Source organism: Psammomys obesus, unplaced genomic scaffold (assembly GCF_907164565.1).
Source record: "Psammomys obesus unplaced genomic scaffold, mPsaObe1.curated_primary_1811, whole genome shotgun sequence".
Lineage (NCBI taxonomy): Eukaryota > Metazoa > Chordata > Mammalia > Rodentia > Muridae > Psammomys > Psammomys obesus.
The window spans coordinates 2,991,344-3,019,261 of record NW_026586550.1 but is presented as its reverse complement, the minus strand read 5'-3'; the positions used below and the strand labels follow the sequence as shown (position 1 = coordinate 3,019,261).

The 27,918-nt window shown below is 39.2% G+C and overlaps 1 protein-coding gene across 1 annotated transcript in view; it reads right to left on the bottom strand.

Annotated features, from left to right (window-relative positions):
- The window catches only part of Txlnb (taxilin beta), a 39,027-nt gene extending 12,663 nt beyond the window's left edge, over positions 1-26,364 (bottom strand). The window contains exons 1-6 of the mRNA XM_055602131.1: positions 26,332-26,364; positions 23,378-23,819; positions 16,395-16,486; positions 10,550-10,720; positions 3,657-3,851; positions 1,277-1,396 (exon numbers count right to left, since the gene is read on the bottom strand). Of these exons, the coding sequence (XP_055458106.1) occupies positions 1,277-1,396; positions 3,657-3,851; positions 10,550-10,720; positions 16,395-16,486; positions 23,378-23,810 (1,011 nt within the window). The 5' untranslated portion in view covers positions 23,811-23,819; positions 26,332-26,364. The remainder of the gene's footprint in view (positions 1-1,276; positions 1,397-3,656; positions 3,852-10,549; positions 10,721-16,394; positions 16,487-23,377; positions 23,820-26,331) is intronic.
- Between the last annotated feature and the right edge of the window lie 1,554 nt (positions 26,365-27,918).

Genomic DNA, 27,918 nt, shown 5'->3' with positions numbered 1-27,918 from the left:
ATATATATATATATATATATATATATATATATATATATATATATATAACACTAACTTTCTTTTTATACCCCTCTCCCTTAAATATATTTTTGAGAGGAGGGATTTTGCAAAATATAAGTTGATGAAGTTAAAGTAAGAAAAAAATTAGTTTAATACATTTACTTTCAAGGAAACTAGTAGATTTAATTTAAAAATTAAGTGTCTGAATCTAGTATAAATCACACTAAATCTAACCTCTCACCAATCCTGTTGTTTAGAAGATTCCCAAGCAATCCTCTCCCACCACTCTCATCAACCCTAGTTGAACATGTCCAGACTTTTCCAACCTGAGTGTGACTGCCCACAACTGTATTAGCATGTAATTATCTGCTACCACAGACACATGATGCCTTAAGAATACATTCCTTCTTTCTTTCCAGTTCTTGACACAGCACTTCTAAACCACATCATCATCACATTTCATGTGGATTGTTTTGGAATCCTCCTGTCTTCTCTCTTTCTGTCCATCCAGGAGCCATACTAATTTCTTTTACATATGGGAAGCCAATCATGTCACCTCATTTTCTAAACCTACTCAGTTATTTCCCATTGTATTTGGAATGAAATCCAACCACCTCTCCAAGGCCGATAAGATGCACATTTGGTTCATGTTTTCTCCCATATCTTGAACATTTCTCCACTTGCTCCACCTTGACTTCCTTGCCTGACCTTTCCCAGAGTGCAGAGCATGCCATGCGAGGTTTAACATCAAGCCTTGTTTCTGACAATACACCACTGCTAGAGAAGACTCCCACAACACAGTTCCTTAAGAGGCGAGTATGGTTCTTCCATCCTCCCCGCCTGTCTTGATGACTCAGTCTAAGTAAGTAGCCTCCTTCAGTCCCATCTCAGTTCTTCCTTGTTTGCCTAATAACCTGCTATTATCTAGACACCCTCCCTTCTTGCTTGCAAATGCTCATCTCTTGAGACTCAGCCTTTAATCTGTCTGGTAGGAGATGGTCCATCTGCCTTATTCACAGCTATAATCTAGCACATAAAATGCTCTCAGCAGATAATAGACACTTGAAAAACACTTGTTGAGTATGTTGAATGACTGTTTTGTGTGAATAATGGTACAAGCCCAGTGTTTCCTACTGGGCTAGCTCATTTACTTCTCCAGAGATGCACGAGCTTTTATGTGAGTAAAACGATCTTTTGCCATTGTCAGACAGCTTTCCTAGAGAGCCTTTGACAAAGAGATGAATTTCACATGAACACCGACTAAAAGGATAAATACATATTCCTTTTCCCGTCTGTGTCGCTCCTCTGCTTCCTGCATCATTTCTTGAGCCTGTTCAAGTTTCGCATCCACCAGCTTCTGCTGCAGTTCTCTGTGTTTAAATATTTTGTCCAGATGCTAAGGAAAAAGAAGGCATAAAAGCCAGGCCTGTGATCAGTGACTAGAAATGTAAAATTGAAAAATAATTCACATAGATACAAATTTCCTAGTCTTCAAACTTCTAAGGAATAAACACCATGGTCTCTGAAGGCTTTATATTAAAGCCATAAATTGGTGAAAGCCCCCAACTTTGTACTATTCAGAGATAGATTCAAAAAGTAGAGGTTCCATAGGTCAGTAATATTATTGCCTAAAAGTACCAACATGATTTTTCTCAATTTGGAAGCCAGTTGATAATAATGCTATTCATTATGTTAGACCTCCCAGACACTGTACTCTGGCTTGGTATTATGCTCCTTTTAATGACTGTAGAACTTCTTTTAACCATAAAGTGAATATAACTTATCACAGTGAATCCTCAGCCCTGGAGTGCCAGCATGTCGATGTGTGGAACTGTGCCCAGACCCATGAACGCTTACTTGGTTGTTCTGATGCCACTGCTGTACTTTGGGGCTGAATGTTTCCCTCGAAGGCCCAGTTGTTAATTGATATCTGCTTGATGCTATTGGAATGTGGTAGAAACTTCAATGGGTGGAGTTTGCCAGGGGACCTTGTCGCCTTTGGCGGTTAGTACCCTCCCTTCCCAGTTGCCGTCAAGTGAGCATCTCAGCTCCACCACACCTTTCTCACCATGATGCCTTGCCAAAGGCCCGGAAGTGATGAGGTCACTTGCTTCTGGATGGAAACCTTCAGGTCTGTGAGCCAGAACAAACCTTTTCTCTCAATAAGCTGAGTGTCCTTCTAAGTATTTCTTATAGTAAAGGAAAGCTGACTCTAACATGTTAGAGTCACACTAACATGTGACTCAGCCTCATCCACGAACTAAGAAGCAGTTGTCTGTCCTCCACATCTTGACCTCTGGTCGACCTCTGTTTGAAGGACGTCTGGACTGTTAGGATCCCCATCAGAACGGGGATATATGAAATGTGGTATTGGGCTTTACACAGGACGAGTGCTGGGAATATGCAACTAGTATTCAAGGCCATTCCTGTCTGAGCTTTCTCTGAGGAGAGCAGACACTTTCCCTTTCGTTCTTCCTTTCTTTACTCTTTTATCCTGGATGGGATCGAACCTTGTGACAAGAGAAGATGGTAGCTAGGTGTTATGGCTTGTTGTGGGGAGTTTCCTGATTTACCTAACTCATGTGACCATGTGCTACTGACTCAAATATTCTCTTGATAAAAATCTTAGCGTGTTACCAACCCAGCTGCTTGCTGTCTCATTAGTGTAAAATGCTGAAAATGAACATCTTTGTGACTGTAAGTGATATTATCTGTAGGCTGTGGCTTTCATACATAAAACATGGAAAAGATAGTGCACTGGCTAATGATTTGATGAGATCCAGAATCACTAGGGAGAAAAGTCTCGGCATGGCTATGAGGGGCTGTCTACATTAGGTTAAACTCTGGGCTTGCTGGTGAGGGATTATCTGGCTAGACTAGGTTAACTGAGGTGGGGCTACCCACCTTACTTGTGGGTGATGCCATTTCATGGCCTGGGGCCCTGAACTAAATAAAGATAAGAAAGTGAGCCGAGCATGGGATTCCTTCATTCTGTTTCCTGTCTGTGGGCCCAGTTCACCAACGGGCTGCCTGCTCCTGTCACCACTGCTTCCCCTCCTGCTCCCGCTTTCCATGCCACAGTGGAATAATCCTCCAAAACTATAAGCCAGAATTGACCCTTCCTTCCTTATATTGCTTCTTGTACTGTCACAGAAACACATAAAATAACTTCTATAGATTGCTTTTTTGTTTGACAATAAGGTTGAGACAAATGACATATTCTGTGCAAAGTATATTACCTAATACACTGCTTGACATGAACTAAGCACTAAATAAGTGATATTATAATTGCTACATTATTAATGCTAGTATCATTATTAATGCTTGTTAATTGAGATGACATGGTAAACCTAATAAAGAGAACAGAGTTATCTCTTGTCTACATGGAAAGGATTTCTAAAGGACCAAAATATTGTGTAGACAAACCGTTCTCACAGCCTGCCACTTTCTGTTTACTGCTTTTATTTTGAAGTGAGTTCAGCCAAGTGTTTTGTAGGACTGTCTGTTTTTATTTTGGTTAGTAAAAGAAATCCAATCTTAGCTATCAATCGGTTGAAAGGTCTGGCCATGAATTTTTTCATACCCAAGCCCCTCACTTTCACAGCCCAGATCTGGGCCTGAGGACAGTTCTGCAAGCTCTTTGATGTGGCTCTCACCTCCTCTCTGAGCTCATACTGGTCAATGATGCTTTTCAGTTTTTCTGCAAGCTCTGTGTTTTCCTGGCAGAGCTTCATATTTCTCTCACTCTGTTGCTCTATCTGAGTCTGGATATCTGTCAGGGTAGTCTGAAAATGACTTGTGATCTCTTTTCTCTTCTCCTCTTCCTCACGTGCCCGTTGGAGGGTCTCCTCCTGTGGATGAACAGCAAGACATTCTGTGATGTTGTAGGCCTGCCCATGGTTTAGAGAACTCAGGATAAGGTCACTGAGAGGAGCAGTGTGCAGAGTATGTGAGGTGTTGCAGTTTTCTAGAGCTAAAGTTGCCAAATCCCAGCACTCATCCCTTATTGCAGTCACTAGGGGCAGGGGCTGTGTTCCCTGAGGAGGAGGTTCCTTTAAAGATGACAAGCCTCCTGCTGAGTGAATGACCTGATATCAGTTCCGGCAGTCACACAGTTATACAACTTTGATCTCTAAGTTGTGGCCTGGAAAAAAGGCCACTGGGATTCACTGAGGGATGGGACACAGGACAGAAGTTGTTTGTGTGTTTGGAGGAGGGGTCTTGGGTTTGGTATGTGGTGGAGAGCAATAGGTGTAATATTACTCTGTAAAACCATGGAGTATTAATCACATAATTGTAATACCCAGATTTCATAAGTGATCATAATATAAGCCTTCTTTCTTTCTTTAAAGTTTTATTTTTATTTATGTTTATGTTTTATGTATGTCACATTTTTAGGCACCCAGAGAAGACAGAGGCCAGATTCAGATCCTCTGGAACTGAAGTTACAGTTGATTGTAAGTACCTCATGTGGATGCTGGGAACTGAACTTGGGCAGTCTGCAAGAGCAGCAAGTGGTCTTAGTAAGAAAAATATCTTATCAGGAAGCTTTAAGACAAGCAATTAAGACATATAAAAGGAAGTGTTTTCAACTACACTGGTTATTTTATTTCTGGGCAGAGCAATCATTTTATGTGTCACCTGTGATAACTAAAATATTTGCGATGTAAATTTTGAATTAGAAGTTAAGTTTGAAATCTCTTTAACTATAAAATGAAACAATGAAACATTCATCACCACCCCCTTATCATTTCTTACCATCGAGGAATTGAAAGTTTGCTTTTATATTACTTTTGTTCTCTTTCTCTTTTACATCAAAACTCTACATTCATCACCAACCACTAATAATGCACCCAGATTCCTCTATCTATACCAAGAATTATCTGTGTGGTAATTGTTCCTTTCATTCTTTTAGAATAAAGAGCTTGCTCTCCCTATATTATCCCAAAGATAGATACGTTTACGCTGCTGACAGATGATACACACATTTTCGGATTCCTTTCAGTCCTAGTTAATTATTAATAGGAACGCTTGCTTCAGTGTTGGCAAGTAAAATTACACTGCATTTAGTTGCTACCAACTTCAAATTATGTAACAGGATTTCAAAGGAGAGAATTATTTTAGCAGAAGTAATTGCACAAGTCTTTATTAGGATAGAACAACGTCATCAAAACAAAAACTGATCTGGAAAATATATGATCTGGAAGTATTTTAATTTATTACTCATTTTTATCTTTCTTATACAATATTAACACATTATCTAACTTATTGGCCATCAAAATTATAATTTAATCATTCTGTAGCTTCTCAGAGACATTATAGGAAACATTAAAGACTATTTGAGATTATAGTTATCTTTGTATACCAATACTTACTACATGTATCACTAAAAAGGATTCCAGCTATCAGATAAAGAATAACTAGACATCCGTGTGATAGTGAGTATCACCTCATTGCTGCTGATATACTTACAAGTTCCCAAATTATGAGTTATATTTTTATAGACAATGATCTTAATTTCATTTTAATTTCTAAAGATTCTATGTGTGAGTAAAAAACTATGCCATGCTTCTGAGAAAGTCTGAGCTTTTCTAGATTTTAGCAACTTATTAAACATATTTTGAGCCACTCAATTCTGGCTTATTAAATGGCAGCTTGAGTTCTGTATTATATTACCCCTGTTTTAGTAGGAGAAAGAATACAGGTCTTGTGAGGTACCCCAGACCACTTGTCATCCTCCTCCCTCATCCTGCCAAATACTAACATTAGTATGTTGCTTTTCAACTCGACAAAAATAAGTCTTGCCCAATGTTATTACATTAAGTTCATCGATAAAGAATTTTCTATGTCTTGGACAATGTCTGAGGCAACTTTTTAAATTAATCAAGTATATTATGCAAAGTGGAAATTACTAATGCAAAGAAGACTGAGAAACAAACGCTGAAAACAACTTTGCAAGCATCATTATATACCTTAGAACCGATGCCCTGCCTGGCACATAATCCATAGGTATTCAGGAAATGTTTATTTAATGATTAATACATTATTAACTTGTGTACAGACACATGAGAAGCTTCGGCTGGATGATTTCTATAGTCCTTTCCACATTAAAATTCTGTGATATTTTGATAACAAGTTCTACTTATTTCCTTACCAAAACCATGTTCCTTAAGTCAGCTGCCCACATTGTACTGGAGAGTTGTTTGTCAATATAGTTTCAGGCTCAAATTTCCTCCTTTAAGTATCTGTAGAAGTTGCTGAGACAAGTGCATGCCTCAAGTCTTCACTGGCCTTTATCTAAATTATCCCAAATTGTCAGGGTTTGTGTTTGTGTTTAACTCACTGAAGAAAAAACTTTATAAGGAATGTGAAAGTTAAAATGCATGGTGTTGGAGAGATCTGATTATGTATTTTCTGTATCGTGCTCAAGTTATCCTTACTAGCATGGACAAAGAAGGTCATGCCAAGTTTAGTTTTCTACAGCTAACATCTGTAAACTCTGAAGGCCAGTTGGCACTTGATGTAATGTAATGCAAGTTTCTCACCCTTTCCCCTTTTAAACATATTTCAGTTTGTAGGAAGACTTTGAAATAAAATGAGATGTGTTAAATTTCTCTAGGAAATCTCCCATTTTTCAGATAAAAAGAAGAGTGAAAATTTGGGAAACTGTAACCACTGAAAGATGAGAGGAAGTTTCAAGAAAAGAGTCAGAGAGAATTTAGAGCTCTACACTGCCATAATATCTATGATATAATTGGCAATGAAAACCCAACAAAAACGACACATTATAAAAACAAACAAACAAAAGACAGTTAATAAATAAACAACTTATTCTACAATGACCCAAATGTGACAAAAGCAGGAAAGAATTACAAAACAGGTATTATCATTCTATTCAATGATGTAAAGGAAAATATTATCTTAATGAATTAAAACCAGGAAGTCTCAGAAAAGAAAAACAACTTGTTAAACAAGCCGAATCCTGGAATTTAAAACTGTGTAACTATAAATTAAAAAAAAAAAATCACTTGAATTTTTTAAGAGCATAGCAGAGATAGGACTATGAAATGACTTGATCAGAAAATTGAGGAAGACTGAGCTATGGGACATTGCCACAGGTTAATATGCATGCAACTAGAATTTCAGGAGAGGGAAAGAAGAACATGAATTAATGCATATATTTGAAAAAATAACACTTGAAAAATTCTGTTTGGTGAATACCTAGAGATACATAAGCTTAGCAAATACCAAGTGGAATATATAGAAAGAAAATGTTTAGGAATTGGAAAGATGGCTTAGTGGTTAAGAGCACAGGCTGTTCTCTCATAGATAGTTTCTGAGTTTGGTTCCCAGTACCTACATGGCAGTTCACAACCATCTATAATTGCAGCTCCAGGGATCCATGACCCTTTTCTGGCCTCCATGGGTACTGCACACATGTGGGGCACTTAAATACATGCAGGAAAAACACTCATACACACAATACTTTTTAAAAGTTAAAAATAAAGGAAATCACTAGTAATTAAAAAGGTTCTAAAAGTAAAAAATAAAAAAATCACTAGAAATATTTTGAAAATCGCCATCAAAGAATCAAATGTCAGATGAGGAGGAGTAATAGTTCAAGTTATTGCCACTATTGTCATCAGAATTATGGAGGTCAAAATAAAATGGAAGATTCATGAAGTTCCATCAGTGAACAACTTCAACATCCAATAATTACAGTTCTCAATAGGATGAGCAAGTGAAGCATCACATAAAAAAACACTTTAACGATAGAGGACAACTAAGAGGACTGACTGCCAGCACAGCTAGAGTTCAGCAGATCCTCATGGGGAGATCTCTAGGCTAACAGAAAGTGGTGCCAGACAGGTCACTGAAGCCATAGACCAAATTAAAGAAGTACGGGGAAGCTGGGCATGGAGGCACACACATGTAATCCCAGGGAGGCAGAAGCACATGGATCCTTGTGAGTTCAAGGCCAGCTTAGCCTACAAAGTGACAGGACAGCCAAAGCTACACAGAGAAACCTTGTCTCAGGAAGGAAAAAAAAAAAGCATCAGGAAATTCAGGTATCTGTGAAATGAGAAAAATGCAGTTTTTCTTTTCATTTTTCAAGGAATGCAGATGATAGTAAAAACAAAAAGAAAACATTGTCATCTCATGGGCTTTATAAATGTATATAACTTTATACATGGAAAATTCTAGCTTAAAGATAGAAATAAAGATAGGAGAACTTACTTAGCTTCAGTGTTTCTACATATGCAGTGTGGATAATATTAACTCTACATATACTAGGAACAGTTAAAAATGATGACTGTAACCATAGATTAACCACTGTAAATAATACAAAGAGGCATCACTTAAAAATCCAAGAGATAAATTTAAAATGTGATTTAAAGACTCTTCAACTTGAGAGGCAGGAAAAAGAATAGAGGAACAGAAGAGAGAGAGGTGAAAAGTATGTTGTTAACCAGCAAACATGGTGTCTACTGTTTAATACTGTCCTACCAGTCATTACTTTACGTGTTGATGGACTGGCTCCCTAGTTAAAGGCAGATACTATGCATATAAAAAGAATCAATGTGTAGCTTTATCCTGTCCTTGTGGGTTGTATTCTGTAGACCGAGGTAGAAAATGAACAGAGGAAAAGAGATATACTGAGCAGACACACAAACAAAAGGTAAGAAAACTTAAGGGGCTGTGTTGGCGTCAGATAATGCAAATATCAAGATAAGCATTGCCAGGAGATGTACACGATGATGAAAATCATCAGTTATTCCAAAAGACAGAAGGTGAATATGAATAAAACTAACATCCGTGCTTTCAAGAGCAAAAATTGATGTTTTTGAGATAAAGCAGATTGTTCTACAGGTAATACTGGGATTGTACGAAGGTCAATCCCAAAGCTGTTGCTTACGGAATGTTGTGTGATCATCTGAGCAGCATGCCCTCCACGCACACACTGGGTGTGCATCAAGAAAGAATACACATGATGGGCTAGACAAAGTAAACATGCTCTAGCCCATGGGTGAATAGTCAAAGATAAATTAGTATTTTGGATTTGAATTCTTATCTTGACGTGTCAAATAATTGTGGCTTTAAAATGCCTGATTAATATTGATGAGTTTCCTCTTTGGTAGATGTACGATCTTGAAGGTCATTTGTGCAGAGCACATGACCTAGCATGCAAAGTCCTAAAGGGTCAAGCCACACTCTCCTCTGTTTGGGTCTTTTCAGTGACACATTTCCCACCTGTCTGATTTAATTTTCATTTATTAACCGTTTGATGCTGTAGAAAGACAAGAATCTTTTGTAAACATAGAACATTGCCCCTTGAGTTGAAGGTGGTACACCCTTCTCCAGGTCTCCTTCTAACCTGGACAACTGATGGTTCCTAGAACAGTCACTGAGAAAAAGCCCCAGATTCTGAGCCTCTTCAGTTTGCAATGTGACGGTCACAGTTCAGCATACTGGCTTCCCATTTTCCAAGCAGGACAGGATAACTTAGTTAATGATGTTAGCGTCTGTTTTTTTTTTTTTTAAGTATCTTCTTGCAAACACATATAGTAATAACTTCCTTATAGGAGTATTGTCTGATTCGTTGCTGTGTCTGAAGCTTCAGGTTCTACCACTGGAAAAGCGACCGTGGATTCAGACTGACTTAAAAGAACCCTACATCTTACTTTTGAATGGAGTTGGTAATCAAAGTAGATACTCTGCAAGGGACCCAAGCTGGGATTATTGGAACCCATAGACATAATGAAGTGATCAGTCTATTATCTTCAGACTGAATAATTAAGTCTTAAAGAGATCTTCAATGTTTTTAAAGTTGCTTCTTTTCTCAGAAAACTATGATATTTTGACTCTCTACCTCACTTTATCATATTAATTAGCTTAACTTGTATGCCATGTCACATAAAATTCATTTTAAATATAAGATCCTAAATTTTAACAAAAAGTTTAAGAGAAAACTAAGGTATGGGGTGATGGCTCAAGGGTTACGAGCATTGGCTGCTCTTCCAGATGACGTGCATTCAATTCCCAGCATCCACATAGCAGGCCATCTGTATGCTACTTCCTGTGCCTTCTTTTGGCTTCCTTGGGTACCAAGAATTAATGAAATGCACAGATGTGTATGCTGGCAAAACACTCAAACACATAAAGTAAAAGAAAAATAATTACATGGTAAACTAAGGACTATGAAAAACAACCAATCCACCAAACCAAACCGAAAATGAAACCAAAAAATAAAACTCAACTTAGCAAGAAAGGAAGGGACATACTTTTATTTTTACTCTGGGCCTTCACTGTTGTCACTGTGTATGACCTTTCACGTGGAATCTTGTTTAGTTTTCTCCCTTCTGACCACATAGTCAGATGATGGGGGAATCATTCAAGGAGAAAAAGATAACTTGCAGATCACAAATGAACACATGACAGAACCAGTATTTGACTTCACTGCTCTCTGGTTGTAACTGGTGCTTTCTCTAGATAGTGGAGGCACATGTCTATGAAGCCTGCTAAGATTCTAAGCAAGGGTGCCACATACCTTCAGTGTCTTGTTATGCCTCTGCAGCTCACGACACAGACTCTCAAGTTTGCTTCGGGCAAGGATGGCTCTGTTATGCTCACTCTGCAATTGGTCCTTCTCTCTCTGGGTTTGTGCCTGCTGCTTCAGTAGGAGCTTTAGTTTCTTTTGCTCAGTGCGATGTTCATCCAGCTAGACACAGGGGGTGCAAGCAGCAAAGAAATTGACAGAAATATCTTTGCAGTTCACAGAAAAGAAGCAAAGCCTAAAGACTCTCTGCATGGTTGTTTGGAGCTATTTTTCATCATTAGCTGCCTCTCTGGCAGCTCATGAACTTCATAAATGCCACCCCATAATGCATAGTTTGGTTTTTACATAACTATTGTGTCTATAGTCTCCTCTTTCTTTGATTTTTTTTTGGATGTCTAGAAACATTTTTCTTGTTTTTGTTTGATGATATCATCTAGTGCTATCCAAAAAAAAGAGAGATGCGCTTGAGAATCTGGAAACTGCTGGAATCCATGGCAATATCTTGTATTCAGACCATGGCCAACAATTTGTTTGCTTGGCTTACATCACTCTCATAATTCTTTCTGAAAATAAGTGACATTTTTAAAAATAGGAAAGAGAAAAAACAGCTTCCTGGTAAAAAAAAATAAAATGAAGTTATCTTCTTTATAATTTGAGTTTAAATGTGGATTCTTTGGGTATAGGAAAGTAAGAGAAAGTATCCCTCCAAACACCTAAGCCTTAATGATTTTTTCCTAAATTATTAAAAACAGCCACAGTACAATAGATTGACATGACAGGCAAATATTTTTAACGTTCCCTGCTGCTCATCAATTCTATCCCTAACCTTGCTGTGCCCACAGCAAAGACATCATGGTCCTTATTTCTGGCAATCTAGATGCGTGAAACTACTTTACTCCCATACTCTACACGTTGGGATGTTAAAATGTGAGTGTAAGATTGCCAGATATCATACAGAACACCTAGATAAACATAAATTTCAGATTTTAAAGAATAATTTTAGTATGTGTATAGTGCAAATATTTGAATGTGCCATATTTTTTTTTTACCAAAACTTTTTCATTATTTAAATTGTAAAGTTGATCTGATCTCTTGTGTTTTTATTTGCTAAATCTGGTAACGTTATCATGAGCTCTTAGTTCTAATGGAGGAATCACGAGAAACAGCCTCCAGAAGCCACCAGAGAGACCAGTAAATTCTAGCAGTGCCAATGTCAGTCTGAACACTTGAGTGGGCACATGCACACGGCAGAGTCGGGGTCTATTGTTCACCCCACTGGACTTGGTCTCTTTAGTGCCTGGGTGTTGTTAAGCAAGGAAGGGACTGGTTCTATTAATAGCCATCTTGACTAAGAGCAAAGAAATTCTCTGGGGAGCCACTGGGTGCCTCTAGAGGCCAAGTGTTCGGGTGCCTCACAGAGCCTGATGGAAATGGATGTACATTCCTCATGAATCTTGACCACATCTTAGTTTCCCTGTTTTAAAAGCCCATTGGGTTTTTTTTTCTGAACTATTTAAAGACTGTCATACTTTCTTCAATTAATATCTTGCTTTATTATTTTTCTTCTACCATGTTGAATAACCATTATAAGTCCTTTTCAGATTAAGCCAAGAATATGCACATTTGATATTCTAAGTTTATACCCATGTGCACTTTCTACTTTTTAGCAGTTAAGATTGGAAAAAGAGAGCCATATTACTAGAAATATGGGTTGGCATTAACAACTTTCTTGAAAGGCCGGTCATCCTCCATCATGTATTTCTCATGCTAAACTCGTGCTCAGAAGATAGATGTGCTCCTTTCATTTTGTACCATCGTGATTAGACAAGGTAAAATTTCTCATGATTATAGCAGGATTTTTCTTCCTGGAAATTGATATATTGTTGTTGCCTTTATAGATTCAGTTTTACTTTTGAGAATTAAGCCATATGTCAAAACTTTTCAGCTTCATTACAGTTGATATAATGGGACATATTTTTGAATTGTGCAAAAGCCTCTGTATAATGGGCTATTTGACACCACCCCGGACCCCTCTATTTCTTGTATAGTGTAACATCATCTAATTGTGACATGCAGAAATAGATCCAGGCAAGGACAACTATTGCTCCTTGGTGAACCAGACCACCTCTGTGCAGCTGTCTTTGTGTGTCAGAAAGAAAATATACTTTATGAGCTTTATATGTTGGAAGACAGATAATTTATGCGTTTCCATATTTAATGTTTGGCTGTGTTATAAGATCATGCACATTTATATTTTAGCCAGATCTAACTTCCTTAGCTTTACAATACAAGACTCTGAACTTTCAAAGTTTTTACTGTCTGGATGATTTTTCTTGAACAGTTCAGACTTTTGTGCTTTTGTATGAATGCATGAGTTTCTTTAATGAATGAAAGTGAACAAACACATTGCAACCGAGTCAGCCTCAGCCTAGTGTTGGCCTTTGAGGTTTAACAATTCACATAGGCATAGTTCTGGAAATTTGTAATAAGTATGTAGAATTTTATTTGAAATTTCTTATTATTTCTTCTTCATTAAGTTAAAAAACCAAAAGCACAATTTGTGTCAATGGCTAAATGAGAATTGTATTTGTGATTCTTTTTAAGTATTTAGACATTGAGGAAATTTCTGGAAAATGTTTTTCTAAGGCCATTTCTCAATGTAGTCATGAAGTATCCTTACTTATTAATGAGCATAGCCTTATTTATTGATGAACACAAAGGCAGATAATATTACATGCTTCAGGCTCGGTAAGCATGACTGGAACTATAGTGGCAGTTTGACTTATAGTATTGGAGTTGACAAAATACTCCATATTATCCGTTATATTTCAAACATTTCCATACGGATATTCTAATCACTGAGCAAGGAAATAGATTTTTATCTTCATGTAACTTATTATTTTTTTTAATAATTTTTTTTCCCTGATAAAGAAATGTAATTGGTCTTTCATGTCACTTTTTGAGAATGATCTTTTAGGTCTTAGAGTTTGTTATAGGGGAGAAGACAAATGGTAAGTGTAGGAAGGCTTGTACTGGCTCATCTCTGTTGGGGTGGAATGGTAAGAAGGCACAGGGAACTTCCTGGCACCAGAATAAGTAGCCCTGGCTCTTGGAGAAATCTTCCTCAGACTGGAGAAGAAATTTTTCCTTAGTGTACTACTGTAGCAATCGTGTCGGGTGCCAGTCAAGAATACTTCCTAGTCCTGCCAAGTGTAGCATATGTTTCTAGAAAATGAACAAGAATGGCCTTGGTAAGTAGTAGCTAAACTGAAGGAACAATGGACAGACAGTACAGAAAATGCTGAGGAAAGAACAAAGGTGAGTGAGTGAGAGTGATGTGACATACATGAGAGAAAGAGGCTCAGATTTGAGAAAAATATCTTTGACTTACAACTTAACGTTATGCTAATTTAAATTGCTAATAGTCAATGTTAAATTGCTTTGTAAATTTCTACCCTTATTTTGGCAAGCAATATGGCCATAAAACTCAAAAACAAAGAAGCATTCATTTTGTTTGATCCAGTAATCCTATTTATAGAATTTTTTCTTAAAATCATAATGGAGAAGGACCAAATCTAAGAAATGATGGTTTTGACAACAGCATTATTTTCTGCAATGGAAGGACACGGTCTCCAGAATTAGTAAATCAGCAAAAATAGAGCCACTTAACGGAATATGGCACAACTTTAATAAAATATGCGTACGTAGACTGAAGTACATAAGAAAATGCCACATGAGCCAAGAGAAGAAAATATCAACTCATATGCCGTATGGTAGCAGCTTCTCTGCTTCTGGCTTCAGAGAGCTGGAAAGGAACATGCATAAAACAGAGTTTGTGTTTTAGATGATGGATTAGAAATACCATTTTGAAAAAAAAAAAAAGAAATACCATTTTGTGTATTTGGAACTCTTATGTCATCATGATGTGGTTTGTGTGATTAAAAATTACTGAAAGTTAAGCCATCAGCCTGGCACTCAGGGTTTCAGAATTGTATTGTGTTCATGGCCTCACAGTTCAGCATAACAAAGTGTGTCAAGGCAGAAGGAAGAAAAGAACACATAGGGATTACAGGACTATAGTCGGTGAAAAACAAGCCTTCAGCAGGAATTGAGGTGTTTTTGTTTGTTTGTTTGTTTGTTTTGTTTTGTTTTTTGGCATTGAGTTTTGTAGGGCTGATGCCTACTCAGTTTTGAAGCTCTGCTAAATATATAATTAAGAAAATGAAGTTAGACTTTATAGCCAGTCCTGAACATACCTGATAAACCAGGGTCAGATGAAAGGGGAGGAGGTCCTCCCCTATCAGTGGACTTGGAAAGGGGCAGAGAGCAGATGAAGGAGGGAGAGTGGGATTGGGAGGGAATGAGGGAGCAGGATACAGCTGGGATACAGAGTTAATAAAATGTAACTAATATTAAAAAAGAAAGAAAGAAAGAAAATGAAGTTAGGCCCAGGGCCTCCTGGTGGATTCTGTGTAGGACTGGGGGAGGGGAGAGCTGCTAGTGGGAGGCTCCCAACTGGAGTATCCTCAGTTGTAAATGCATCTACCTCTGGAGGGGAGGTGGCTCAACTCCTGCCTGGAGGAAGTTCTGTGCTCCTCACGTTTCATTTGCCTGTTGCTGCTTCTCCTGGAGAAATAAGTTAGTGGCTTTCTTAAAGTAAAGAGCGCTCACACACACACACACAGTAAAGCACAGCTCACTATATCTCATTTCTGGGGGTGAAAGAGGGGAGTGCTATATAGACTTCAGATATTTCCCACTTATCGCAGCAGGTTTTCTTGAGGCTTGATACCAAGGTACTGGCCTCTCACCAAGCCCTTCCCTTTTTTCCTCTGGCCAGTTTGAAAGCACAGAAGAGAAGACAGTGGCCTCCTGGAATTTAGATGGTTTGCAGTGGCTTCCCTTGCTCCCAGGATCTGAGTATGGGGGTGAGGCTGTCTGTGGAGGAGTGGAGCCAGGGACCAAATAAGCCATAATGACTTTATCACTGTAGAGAAGGGAAAGAACAGGGTTCGAAGAAGAGATCTGAAGACATGAGGCAGGCATGACAAGAATGTGCCATCACCTGTGGGGTGGCAATAAGTCCACGCTGCACTTTTCTTTTAGCCCTTGAGAAATGTGAGTTAGACGCTGAATGAAAATCTAATATTCGTTCAACTTTATAGAGAGGATAGTTTTGTTTTTAAAGTTAACAGGGACTTTATAAAGTTTCCACAAATTTCAGTTATCTGTACTCTCTCTTGCCCCCAAAATTTATACACATAACTGAACACAGAACCCGTTACCTTATTTGCCCTGTCTCTTGTTGCACATCAGCTTTCCTGTTTCCTTGAAAATGATTTAAGGCAGCTCAGTGTCCAAGTGGGTCCCTAGTAATGGGAACAGGGACTGCCTCTGACATGAACTGATTGGCCTGCTCTCTGATCACCTTTCCCTAAGGGGGAGCAAGCAGCCTTACCAAGCCACAGAAGAACACAATGCAGCCACTCCTGATGAGACCTGATAGACCAGGATCAGAAGGAAGGGGAGGAAGACCTCCCCTATCAGTGGACTTGGGGAGGGACAGGAGCGGAGAAAGAGGAGGGAGGGTGGGATTGGCAAGGGAGGAAGGAGGGGGCCCGGGGAGATACAAAGTGAATAAAGTGTAATTAATAAAAATTAAAATAAAAATGGAAAAAAATACTTTTCTTCCAGCATTCTCTGAATCTAGCATTGGCTTGTTTGTGGTGACTAGCTATGTTCTATAATGATATTCGCAAGAATCCACATTCTCCTCTTCTCAGCACTGACTAGAGCTGTGCACTTTCTGACAGAAAGAGCTGATCAAAGAGCTTACCAATTCAGCATACTTCTTGAGTAAAAAATCAAGCTTTTCTTCCGGTGTTTGCAGCTTGTTCAGATTTTGCATTAGCAAGTTAGCTTCTTTCCCTTAAAAAAAAAAATCATTTAAAAATGAGTGTTGAGTATGTAGTCAGGTGGTAGGGGCTGGTGTTTCAGATTGATCGCTTGCAAATTAGAATCAAACCCTTGCAAATTAGAACCAACTTCAGCCAAGCCACTAACGTCCCTGAGCCTCAGATACAATTTTCTCTTTCTATGGCCTCTGCCTTTTAGAGTGAGGATTCGCTAATGTGGTGAAGGGTCAAATTCACAGTAAAATGTCAATAAGTGCTTGCTAAAACAAAAGTCCCCAAATTTTCTTCTCTATTCTCATTATTTCCCTTTGTGTATCCTTAATATTTGAAAGGTAAGTATGTCACAACACTGACTTTACGAAATGATAAATTCTCTTATTTCCTATGTTAACTTATAAAAAAAAAAAAAAAAAGGAAGGAAAGAAGGAAGACAGAAAGGGAACAGCTAACCAGAACTACTGGTGGGCAAGAAACAGCCATTCAGTACATGATTCTGACTGAACTCCAGCCCAAGGCAGAGCCTTGACAGCCTAGCAGCCTATTTTCCCATAGTTTTGGCACCTCCTTTTGAACCAATCTTCTCCTCTTTGTTAAGCCTATTCTTCAGGTTTGGATGGGAATAACTCTAATCTTATTGCCTACCAGAAAATTAAAGGGAAAAGATTCAAACCTGGGAGATGTTTCAAAGGTGTGTGTATGTGTGTGTGTGTGTGTGTGTGTGTGTGTGTGTGTGTGTGTTTGCATGCGTGCGTGAGTGCGTGCGTGTGTGTATGTTTCATGAACTTGGAATCAGCCTTTTCGGGTAGTTGTTTTTTCTACCCAAGCCTTAATCTCTGCTGGCAGCAGAGATTTTTTTTTTCTTTCCCATCTGGATATCAAGCTATATTTTAAAACTCATATCTTCCTTCATCAGAACAAAATGATGATCCACAGACTGGAAAAGGATCTTCACCAATCCTATATCTGACAGAGGGCTAATATCTAGAATCTATAAAGAACTCAAGAAGTTAAACACCAACAAATCAGTAATCCAATTTAAAAAATGGTGTGTAGAGCTAAACAGGGAATTCTCGATAGAGGAATATTGAAAGGCAGAGAAACACTTAAAGAAATGCTCAACGTCCTTAATCATCTGGGAAATGACAATCAAAAGGACACTGAGATTTTACCTTACACCCATCAGAATGGCTAAGATGAATAACTCAAATGACAACACATGCTGGAGAGAATGTGGAGAAAGGGGAACCCTTCTACATTGCTGGTGGGATTGTAAACTTCTACAACTACTTTGGAAATCAATGGTGCTTTCTCAGACAATTAGGAATAGTGCTACATCAAGATCCAGCTATACCACTCCTAGACATATATCTAAAAAAAATGCCCAAGTATATAACAAGCACATTTGCTCAACCATGCTCATAGCAATTTTGTTCTTAATAACCAGAATCTGGAAACAACCCAGAAGTCCCTCAACTGAGGAATGGAGACAGAAATTGTGGTACATTTACACAATGGAATACTACTCAGCAATTAAAAACAAAGAAATCATGAAAGTTGCAGGCAAATGAATGGAACTGGAAAAGATCAACCTGAGTGAAATATCCCAGAAGCAGAAAGACACACATGGTATATACTCACTTAAATGTGGATATTAGACATATAATATAGGATAAACATACTAAAATCTGTACACCTAAAGAAGCTAAGCAAGAAGGAGGACCCTGGGTAAGATGCTCAATCCTCATGCAGAAAGGCAAATGGGATAGATACCGGAAGAGAGAGAAAACAGGGAACAAGACAGGAACCTACCACAGAGTGCTCTGAAAGATTCTTCCCAGCAGTATATCAAAACAGATGCTGAGACTCATAGCCAAACTTTGAGCAGAGTGCAGAGAATCTTATGAAAGAAAGGGGAGATAAAAAGACCTGGAGGGGACTGGAGCTCCACAAGGAGAGCAACAGAACCAAAAAACCTGGGCCCAGGAGTCTTTTCTAAAACTGATACTCCAAACAAGGACCATTCATGGAGATAACCTAGAACCCTTTCACAGATGTAGCCCATGGCAGCTCAGTCTCCAAGTGGGTTCCCTAGTGATGGGAACAGGGACTGTCTCTGACATGAACTCAGTGTCTGGCTCTATGATCACTTCCTCCTGAGGGCAGTGGCAACCTTATCAGGCCACAGAGGAAGACAATACAGCCAGTCCTGATGAGACCAGGTCACATGAGGCTAGGGTTAGATGGAAAGGGAGGAGGACCTCCCCTATCAGTGGACTGGGGAAGGGCATGGGAGGAGAAGAGGGAGGAAGGGAGGAATTGGGAGGGCATGAGGGAGGGGGCTACAGCTGGGATACAAAGTGAATAAATTGTAATAAATAAATAAAAGGGGAAAAGGGAAAGATAGAGATAACTTGAACACAGAGAAATTACAAAATAATAAACCAAGACTATCTATCTATCTATATTAATATTTTTGAGAATTTATCAGACAACCTTGGTGTTATTTATCTCTCGTTCCTATATCAATATTTATTGTTTCTCTATTAAGATTGCAATCAGGTTCATTTCTTTTCATGTTGTCTTGTTTTATTATTTTTTCAATTTAATTGTTTTGTCAAGTTAACCTTCCCTTTTAGCTCTTATGGAGTATATTCTAAATAATTAAACTATTCTTGTCAATAAATAAACAAGTTCCATTTATAGAAAAACAACCCTTATAGGTTCCTGAGTATTTAACAGAGAGATTTAGGTTCTCCCCTGACTTCTTCTGTCTGTGTCTTTACCTTTGCCTCTCTGTGGTGCTGCTCCACCATCTGGTCAGTGTCTGGGGGAATGTCTGGGATGCTTAGGCCCGTATTTACTGATGACATCCTTGCAAGCCATCCTGCCGAGGTGGAGGATTTTTCCCATTCTCACCTATCTGTGGCCACCACTCTGTCTACTCACAGTAAGGTCAAACCACTGAGAAGAGCCCATGTTTTCTGACATGTATAAACTTGCTGGAGAATGTGAGAAACTTTGCAACATTTTTACTAAGAACCAATATTTCCCCTGGGCTAGAATACTTGCTTTCATCCTGGAGAGGCAGTTCTGTCAGGAATTAGGGTCACTTTTGAAGGACAGCATGGAGCATACTTGTATACAGTTATATTCATTGTTTGCTTGAGATTCAAAGTGGACATCTGTTATTCTTATTTATTTAATATAGCAAGCTTACATGGGATTACAAAATTTTAGATATAGCAGGATCATCAAAGACATCCAGGTTAGCCAATTTAATTTTCCAGATGAAATACCCAAAGCCCAGAAAAAAAAAAAACAAAAAACAAAAAAAAACAAACAAACAAACAAAAAAAAACCAGCATTGCATAATTACTGCTGGCATTGCAAAGACTTTAATCCAAGGTGACTTGCTCTAAGCTCTCCTGTGGAATTTTGGTAACAGAACGATCTAGCGAAACAAAGGGGGATGTCTTTAGATGAAAATGACCTCATTCCTGATGTCTGGTCTGTCTTGGCTCAGTGAGTCAGTTCAGATCTGAGACTGGCCCAAGATGGAGAGAAGGTAGCCGTGAGTGAGCCCCACCCAGTCCTTAGCTCTCCTCCAAAGCCCTTGCTCTTTGTACTGCCCTTTGTGGCTGATACATTACATCTATGTAAGCAACAGAGCATCTAGGAGAAGCAAGCATGACTGTGCTAATTGCTCAAGAAAAAGCTTGGTTCACATTTCTACAGCTATTTCAATTGTATACAATTTAAAGTCCCTCCAATTCCTCTTTTCCTTGAGTTCCTTTGATCTCTAATTCTTCTTCAGGAACATTTAGAGTTTACATCAGAGCTGCTTGTTGTTGCCCTCTCTGAATATGTACACCTCATCCAGAAATGGATCAGACCATCTGCTGTGTGTGTGTGTGTGTGTGTGTGTGTGTGTCTGTGTGTGTCTGTGTGTGTAACTGCTCTAGGGAAGATGAGGAGTGGTAGAGGATGTCTGAAGATGTTACTCAATTCACAGTCCTGGTTATGCATTTCTCAGTGTATATATTGAAACTTACCTGTAGTCTGTGAAGGTTATAAAATATCCCACAACAAACCTACATTTCTGGCATATTTAGAATTATTATTCAGAAAATGGCAGAGCCACACCAGTCACAGGGATGCCTCTGACAAGCTTTCTTTTATAAAAACACAATTACAAGTACCTGCTTTAGTAAACAGCAGATGCAGGCCGAGCCTTATCTTTTCTAGTAACCTCTTTCTCCCAAGAAAGTTCTTCCCCAGGGAGAAGCCCACAGACAGAACTTTATGACTCTAAGGTTGGAAGAAACCGTTTCTGGAGGCACAGCACCCTTTTCTTCCACAGCTAGCTCTCTGCCAAGTTGCCAGAGTAGCTTGGCCTGACGTGTGCACACCAGTTCTGAATTCTGTGCACTTCAGAGTTTTGACAAGTTCCGGATTTGATTTAAACACGCAGCTAAGTTTGTAGACAATATTGCAGCACCATTTAGTTAAGAAGTAACCAAGCAGGTTCCTAAAGCCACTGTGGGCAACAGCGTTGGAGTGGGGTCCTATGTGTAGGCTTGCCTGAACATGTTAAAACAGAGTGTAGCTGAATGTACTGTGTGTAGAAGAATGTGTTAGAGATAGAGTGGGACAGCACAGAAAGGCTACCAGTCCACACACGCTGAGAGCCGGCCTCTGGTGCACAATCCGAAATTCTAGCCAAACACATACAGCTGGAGCTTGGTAACTTGTAGGAAATGGCAGACAAAAAAAAAGTATATTTTTTTCGCATTTTGAAAAACTGTCCTAATTATTTGGTAATTGTAAGCATTATACAGATTCATAAAACAACTCATAGAAGAGAACGTAGAAGTTCCAACTGGTTGTCTTTAATTTTCTTTTGTTTGCTTTTTCATGACTTGTCCCTCAGTAGAGCAGACACACAGGGATTCCTAGATGACAGGTTTAGGATGATGTACACAAGGATTCGGAAGCGTTCTGGAGCTTTACTCTGACAGTGCCGAGGAACACATCCGTAATATTTGACTGGAAAAGCAATGCTCTTTAACCCCGAGGAACATTGTTCTGACTCCCAGTGTTCTAGCATGACTCAGACTTGAGGTTTTGGAATGTGAAAGTATAGTAGATGTTATCTTTATGTTGTGGGGCCAGGTGTATGGCTAGACTGTGTAAGCCTTTCACAGCGAGTTTTACGCACACGGTGGTACTCTATTCTAGTGTAGATTACTTGGGTTTATGGACAGAAATCTGTTACTGGAGAGCAGTTCTGATTCAATGTCCTTAGTATTTCATTCTGTCAAACTGCACAAATGAACAAGATGTGGTTACTGCCCTTGAGAACTTAGCCATCTAGCTTGTCCATTAAGAAAGCTTAATGGAGGCGTAAGAAAGGCAAGGCTAACAAAGTCTCACATGGGAGACTCTTTGAAGTGAGGGCTCTAGTGTTAGTCACTAGTGGGGACCGACAGAGAGACTTTCCTGTGCGCAGTAATATGGTTTCAGCCACTGCTACAAAATTATCGTTCTTTCCCTCACCCACAGTTATTGTTGGTACTACAATCCCTGTGCTCTTTAACAACGTTTCCTCCTGTGCCTGTTTCTGCTGAAAAGCGGTTCATGTTCGCCTCTGCAACAAGAACCCCTTAACCGAAGGGTCATCTGTGTGTGTGTGTGTGTGTGTGTGTGTGTGTGTGCGCCCCAGGAGCTTCATGACCAGTCATAACAAATAGTCATGAAACTAATGAATAGATGAGCATAGGTCTTCTGCAGTTCTTGACAGATGTAACCACATTTTTTGTCATCTGAGATTAATAAAAAATATTTTATGAGTGATCTAATTGACAATTATTTTATCAGCAAATGTATTCCTATTTATTATATTTTGCTTATTTACTGAGTTTGCTTTAAATTTGCCATTCCTTTATTGATTCTTACAGCAAACATCAGTCGAACTTTTATTGTATCATCTCCTATCTTATACCACAGGCATCCAATGATGTCACACACACACACACACACACACACACACACTGTTCTAAAGATTGAAAAGCAAATCCATTTTTGAATTAGATACATTAACCAAATACTGTCCCCCAAAATGTCTAATTCAAAAATGCTGGTTAGTACTACATCAGAAGGACACCTGTGACAACGCAGATCAAGGAAGTTACAACGTTAGGATTGGGCTAAGAAAATGCCATTTGGTTATGAGCTAAATGGTAAGTAGGAGTTTTATGCTCAAAGGCTGAAAGGGTGGCAGTGGGAAATGGGCAGAGGTTTCTAGGTGGAATGTTCACAGGCCATTGGAGAATGGAACAATGAAATCCAAAGAACTAAAATAGAAGATGAGAATGGCGGCGTGATGGTGGCGTCAGACACAGAACGGTAAAGAAAGGTGCTGGGAGACGGAGTGAAATGTGATCAACTGGTTAGAGTTAGACCACAGGGACTAAAAAATGCCTTAAGAATTTTGGTTTCCTGGGGCTGGAGAGATGGCTCAGAGGCTGTTCTTCCAGAGGTCCCGAGTTCAATTCCCGACAATCACATGGTGGCTCGTAACCATCTATAACAAGATCTGGTGCCCTCGTCTGGCTTGCAGTGTACTGCATAAATAATAAATGAAATCTTTAATAATAATAATAATTTTGGTTTTCTTTCTAAGAGCAATGGGTAGCTATGTGGGTAGAGTAGATGGGCATCATGTTAAATCTTTCATTTTCATTCTATTAAAAGCAATGGGCTGGAATCAAATATATCAATAGAAAATTTAGGGAAGCCCAAGAGGAAGATATGATGTTAATCCAATTATACTAGATACAGCTTTTAGTAATGTTAAAGCAAATGGAATAAAGAGAAAAGTCACATATTAGAGCATAATACTTGCCTAATCCTTTCAGGATTTTCTTTTCCAGCTTTTGCTCTTTATTGCTGACAGACTCTTTGGCTGTGGCTGGCTCTTCAGCAGCAGTGGGTTCTCTGTCTGTCTCTTCGGTGGTTTCCTCACAGTCTGCATCCTCATTGTCCGCTGTCTCCGTGTTTGGGAGCTGCTCCCTAGTTTCAGGGGCTCCCGCTTTCCCTGGGGGACTAGCTGCAGACCCGTACATGCTAATGATGTCTTCCAGTTGCCGGCTCAGCTCTTCAGAGACATCCTGGGCTCCCTTCTCAGGATGCACACTTGTCTCTGGCTCTGGTGCTTGGACTGAGGTAGAGGACTGCTGGCCGTCTTGCTTTCCCGGGCCATTTTGATTGAGGGGCACACTGTCGGCTAGGGGGTTTGACTGCTCTGCCGAGAGCTGTTCAGGGCAATTGGTGTCCATAGGGAGTGTCTGGGGGGAAGCACAGTTACTTTTATGTAAAGGATTCGCTTACATATTAATGATAAGGCTAGTTCTCAAATAGGTACCAGCATATACCACTGACACTAAAATTCACATCATATTACTATTCTATTTTGAGTGTAATCTTCACATTTTGGTAGTATCCTTTTTTTTCTGAAGTTGAGTTAATTCATAGCATTGTTTTTAATGAATATATTTGTAAATTTGTTTTAAGATTTTTCATATGGAGACTTCATTGTCCTTAGAAGTACATGCACAAAGACGTTATATTATATTATATTATATTTAATATAAGAACAACTGTGCTAACTAAAAAGTATTCATAATAGTTACATCTCTAAACTATTTTTAAATCTTTAAGTAAAATTTTAATTTGTGTAATTTAATATAAACACATTATCAGGTAAAATCCTTTTTCTAGTATTTTCTCCCCTATAATGAACAACATGCAATTATCATTCAGCAAAAACGCTTTTTTGAGCTTCATTTTTTAAATTAAAACAGGTAATGAGGGAACATATAAATAATCCAATAAAGGATGAGCGATGCTCTTCGTTACTGTGTTTCCGTGTGTGTGTACGAGTGTAGCGTGTTCATACACGTGTGGGTGCACGAGCGGAGGCCAGAGGAGGACGTCTGCTCTATCACAGCCACTTTACTCCTCTGGGACAGAGTCTGTCACTGAGCCTGCCCTAGCCTGGCAGCCAGGAAGCCCCAGTTGTCCTCCTGTCTCTTTCCCTGGGAGTATTGCGATTACAGGCTCATTCAGCTAGCCCTGAGGTTTTACATGGTTGTTAGGATCGGAACTCAAAGCCTTGTGCTTGTACACAAAGCACGCTTACCCACCGAGCCATCTCTCTAACCTGCTCATAATGCTAATTCTTTAAATGTTTATACTATTCTTCTACTCTAAGAACTGACTTTATCTCAGAAGAAAAGAGATTACAATTCTCTAAGTCATAAAGTTCTAGGAAAGTGTAAGAATTTTAAGAAGTAGCAACATATAATAAATAGGGATATCAACTAGAGAAATAATTTAAATACAATATGGACTCAAACGAGGCATGGCGGGACATATTCTTCATAGAGGCAGGAGGGTCAGAAGTTCAAGTTTGTCCTCAGCGACCCAGTGAGTCCCAGGTCTGTCTCCCTATTCAGTCCTGTTCCCCAGCGGCAACGGCAACAACACAGGGGAACAGTACAACAAACTGCATTAAAGACTTTGCTCTTCCCTTGAGGGGCAGATAGATTTTGCTTAGGTTTTTAAGTTCTGGTACATTTTGTTTGCAAACAGAACTTAATAATTACGCTGCTAATTAGCAGCATAAAAATCTGGCTAAATGCTGAAGCTTCACAGGTTCTGCTGTTGTGTTGGCATGAAAGCGAAAACAAAAACATACTGTTCTCCAAACTGCACAGCTTCCTTGTCCCATTTTTAGGGCACGTGTCGGACACGTGAATGTACTGGATGTTGAACACTTGAATGCCAGCACGAGAGTGGGAAAATCTGGCCACCTGTGGTGCTCACCCAGCCTTCGCTGACTTAGAAGGAAGTTCACCAAGTTGAGTTCATCAACTTGGTGATCACATAATGTGGCAATGTCTGCATCGCTGCAGTCCTAGCCTGACCCCCACTTCCTATGTTCTCATCTAAATATAACTCTTCCTCTCCCAAGCAGAGAAGGACATGTGTCACCTGCTGTCCAGCCAGAAGTTATTTTAAGTTCTTCTAAAATGAGTTCTGACATTTAGCTTTCCATCCCTGAAGTCAAGAGAATAGAAAATAGTGAGCATTTGCTGGTGTGAATCCATATGTGAACTTTTAAGTGTAGATTATCATTGGGCGAAATCTAGAGTCAATCAAATGTCAAAGCAGTTATTTCAAACAGTCCACAGGCATTTCACTGTGGTTAGACTACATGAAAGTGCTCCTGTGATCTATGCAGCCATCGGACGCTACAGTTGTTGCTTTTTTATACTTAGGTCTATGGATATTCATTAAATTTCTGTTTCACATTAATTGACGTGTGTGTGTGGCACTGGGGATCAACCCCAGGGCTTATAATGTTCCACTATTGTACTATATCCCCAAACCCTAACTTTCTTTAAAACAGAGAAATCTGTTTTTGTTCACAGGACAATTTACTTCCAAAAAAAAAAAAGCCTCAGAACAAATTAGCAAGAAGGAAAAACAAACAAATATAAACAAAGCCAAAGAACTTTAAATTATCCCTTTTATAGAAATTTGTTTTCTAGCAAGGAAACTAAAATCTGTCTTCTACAAACTTTGCTGGCTCTGTGCCCTCCAGTGAGGAGGAATGCTTCCCTGCTCCCCTCCCTGCAGCTGCTCAGGCACACGGCCCTTCCTGACAGACAAGTCTTTAGAAGTTGAACAATAGGAAGAAAGCCCTTCTACCATTCACTGGTATCTGCAAATTTTGAACACTACAGACTACAGGCTGCACCCCGCTGGGCTTGGGGGCAGGTTTGTCACACTTACCAGAAGAAAAGGAGGTTAGCAGGAAGAGAAAAGAGAGGAAAGAGGTGGCAGAGTCAGAGCAGCAGCAGCAGGAACAGGCGGCAGGGCTGTGTTCTTACAGAGAGCAAGAAACTGCACACACACACACACACACACACACACACACACACACACACACACACACGCGCCCACAAAAGGAGGAGGTGGGGCAGGGAACACCACAAGAGAGAAATCTGCCCATGCTTCAGTAGGTGTCGCCAGGGGAGTATCCTTTGAAAGAAAAGCAGCTGGTAGGTTGTGAGGCTTTCCATGTTTACTCCTTTTCAAAATTCAAACCCAGGTGAACAGCCTCCTGGTGCAGTTTTCCACCACTGTTGTATTTTGGACACATCAGGTTTTTGCTTTTGTTTTTGTATTTGTTTTAATTTATTGGTTGTGACTGTGTCCCTGTGTCTTGGACTGGGACTAGCATCAGGTTTCTTTTAAGAATCACTTTTCATTTGTGGGTGAAATGCTCACACGCTCACCTGTTAATGTCCTTTTGTGCTTGATTTCGGAACACTTCCTCCCATACCAACCTCTGCAGATGTTTCAAGACCCTCATATGAAATGGTGCAGTGTTTACGTATTTTATAGCTATAGTCTGGTATGTGTTTTAATGCATTTCTGGATTATTATCATACCCAGTAGAATATACATGGCACACAAATGGCTGTTATAGCATATTGTTTAGGAGTAAAGACAAGGGGGAAAATTCAAGCTGTACATATTCAATACAGGTAGTTTTTCTCCTTCTTCTTCTTCTTCCTCCTCCTCCTCCTCCTCCTCCTCCTCCTCCTCCTCCTCCTCCTCCTCTTCTTCTTCTTCTTCTTCTTCTTCTTCTTCTTCTTCTTCTCCTCTCCCTGGGGGGTGTTAGGGATCAAACCCAAAGCCTTGTGTAAGTACACTGCCATAATTTACACTTTCAGCCTTCTGCACATTTAAAAGTCTTTGATCTGCAATAGATTGAATGACTCTGTGGATCTGGAATGGGGAAAGGTAGAACACTAACTTTATTGCTGCCAGCTGTCTATTTTGGACTTTATCTTTTGTGTTTAATAATAAAGGTGTTTGTTATTTGCACTTCCTTCTTGTTCATTTTCCCAATAAAATTGAATCTCAGTTCTTCATTTATATTTTATGTTTCCAGTGCTGAGAGGAGGAAGCAGACACAGGCTTCTGACTCTAAGCAAGAAGCTATCTGCAATTGACACTGCTTGCAAAGAAAAAATGAGTTTTCTCCAATTGAGTCCCATTGAGCATGCAAACCACAGGTAAGGGTAGATCCCATGCTCACTAGTAGATGACCACACAAAATTAACTCAATGGTTTTTTTGTAGACTTTTTTCTCTTATTGCTTTGTTTGGTCTTTGTTGCTGTTGTTGTTTGTTTGCTTTATCTTACTGTCCTTTTGCTTGTATATTATTACATATTATATTCCAATTTTGTGTTTTTATGAATTTGTATGCATGTCTGTGTGTTTGATGGTTTGTTTGGGATTCTTTTAATTGCCTGCTTCTTTTCTTTTTTTTTTATGTTGCAAACTCTTATTTATTTTCTTAATTTTTA